The 2,199-nt window shown below is 69.6% G+C and overlaps 1 protein-coding gene across 1 annotated transcript; it reads left to right on the top strand.

Annotated features, from left to right (window-relative positions):
• EMIHUDRAFT_213286 (hypothetical protein) lies at positions 1-2,034 on the top strand (the record flags this gene model as incomplete). The annotated part of the gene is made up of 5 exons (XM_005764967.1): positions 1-49; positions 519-595; positions 1,242-1,454; positions 1,587-1,744; positions 1,824-2,034. The coding sequence occupies 5 exons, from the start codon at positions 1-3 to the stop codon at positions 2,032-2,034; spliced, it is 708 nt and encodes a 235-aa protein (XP_005765024.1).
• Between the last annotated feature and the right edge of the window lie 165 nt (positions 2,035-2,199).

The following is a 2,199-nucleotide window of genomic DNA, read 5'->3' on the forward strand; positions in this document are numbered from 1 at the left end:
ATGACGCTTGCCCAGTGGATCGACGCGACGCACGACCCTCTGCCAGACTGTCGCCCTCCTCCTCCCTCCATCCGCGCCGCCGCGTCCGAGGTGTGGGGAGGGGCCGCCCTCGCCCGCTCCTCGAGCCGAGCACGAGCCTTCTCGGAACCTTCCTGCAGGCGGAGGAGCCGGAGTCGCCCCTCTCCCGCGCGGTGGCGGAGGCGGCGAGGCGTGCGGGCGGCGCCGCGCCGAGCCCGCGCCGGCGAGGGGAGGGCGGGCGGCGAGGCGGGGAGGCGCAGGAGGGGGGGGAGGACCCGCGCCCTGCAACGGACGGGCTGCAGCTGCTCGCGCAGACGGCGAGAGAGCTCGGCGCACTCGCACGCGGCTGGGACACGCCCTCTGACGCGTCCACGGCGCGCCTCCGCCAGGTGCGGGGCTTGGCGCACTTGCACGCGCACGGCCTCTCCCACGGCGACGTCAAGCCGTCCAACGTCCTCCTCTCCGCCTAATTAGTTAAGCATCAATGATCAGTTAACTAGGCGACGTCAAGCCGTCCAACGTCCTCCTCTCCGCCGCCGGCGTCGCCAAGCTCTCGGACTTTGGGTTCGCTGCGTCGGTGCACGTGAAGGCTTGCCCGGCCTGCAGGTGTGAGGAGCGCCTCTTCACACCTCCAGCTGAGGACAGGTGCACGCCGGCCTCTCGAGCCCGCTCTCGCACGCCTCCTCCACCGCCTCGCTCGGGTCCGGCTCGCGCGGCTGGTCGGCGAGATCCTAATCAATAATGACTGATTAGGTTAGTAATAATTAATTCATTAGGTTCGGCTCGCGCGGCTGGTCGGCGCCCGAGCTGCTGCGCCCTCTCCTCGCCGCCGACCGGAGCCAGCTGGGCCGCCGCAGCGCCGCTGGCGGCGAGCGTGGCGGCGGCGAGGGAGGCGGCGGCGAGGGAGAGGGGTGCGGCGAGCGGCGCGACGCGAGGCCGGCGGACGTGTTTTCGCTCGGCTGTTTGCTGCACGCGGCGCTGTGTGGGTCTCACCCTTACCCGGGCGGGCGAATCGAGATCGAGATCGACATCGCCGAATCAGCCACTAATTAACTGCCGATGAATGAATTAGGCGGGCCGATCGAGATCGAGCTCAACATCGCGCGCGGCTGCCGCCCTCCCCTCTGCCTGCCGCGCGAGTGCGCGAGCCGCGTCGCGGCGCGCGGCCGCGCCGGCGAGTTCCACCTAATTAATTAATAATTAAGACGAACCTAGTTAATTAGGCGCGCGGCCGCGTCGGCGAGTTCCACGCGCTGCTCCAGTCGGCGCACCCGAGCCGGAGGCGAGCGGGCGAGCCTCCTCACCCGCTCCTCGCCATCCTTGATTGGCTCCTCCAGGTGCTCGAGCCGCTGCCCGCGAGCCGGTGCGCCGCGGCGGACGTGCTGCGCCACCCCTTCTTCTGGTCCGGCTCCAGCAGGCTGCGGCTGCTGCTCGAGGTGTCACTAATTAATTTAATAGTAATTATTAATTAAGAATAGTGAATGCGGCTGCTGCTCGATGTGTCCTCCTCTCCGCCTAAGTAATCAATGAATAACGAGTAATTAATTCAGCTGCGGCTGCTGCTCGAGGTGTCTGACGCAGTGGAGGTGCTGGCGAGCGCGCAGCCGGAGGCGCCCGCCGTGCCCGCCGCCGTGTCGGCCGCGTTGCGCCTCTTCGAGGCGGAGGCGGCGCGGTTGGGCTGGCAGCCGTGGGGCGAGCGCGTCCCCGCGTCGCTGCTGGCGGAGGGGTCGAGACGGCGCGGTTGCGCGTCCGGTGCGTGAAGCGCTCTCCAACAGTCACCAACTGCGGATTGCTTGAGTCAGCAGGCGGGGCTATGCGCCCGACTCGGCGCGCGCGCTCCTCCGCTTCGTGCGCAACTCGTGGCACCATCGCGCCGACTTGCCGCCGAGGCTGCGCCGGCTGCTGCCCGGCGTGCCAGGGCTGTACGTCGAGGTCTGCTTGCCAAACCGGAGGCCGCTGGCCGCTGGAGCTGCTCACCGCTGGAGCGACTCACCGGGGGGCTCCCCCCCTGACTAGGTCTGGTCGAGTCGCTTCCCGGAGCTGCTGCCGCTGGCGTGCCGCCTCGATCGCGAGGGGCGGGGCGAGGCGGGCGGCGAGTCGTCAGCTGGTGCGTGGGTGGGAGTAGGCGCTTCGGCTTGCGCGCGAGGTGGGGGTGGCGGGCGAGGGCGAGCTGCCCGCCGA

This window comes from Emiliania huxleyi (assembly GCF_000372725.1).
Source record: "Emiliania huxleyi CCMP1516 unplaced genomic scaffold EMIHUscaffold_57, whole genome shotgun sequence".
Lineage (NCBI taxonomy): Eukaryota > Haptophyta > Isochrysidales > Noelaerhabdaceae > Emiliania > Emiliania huxleyi.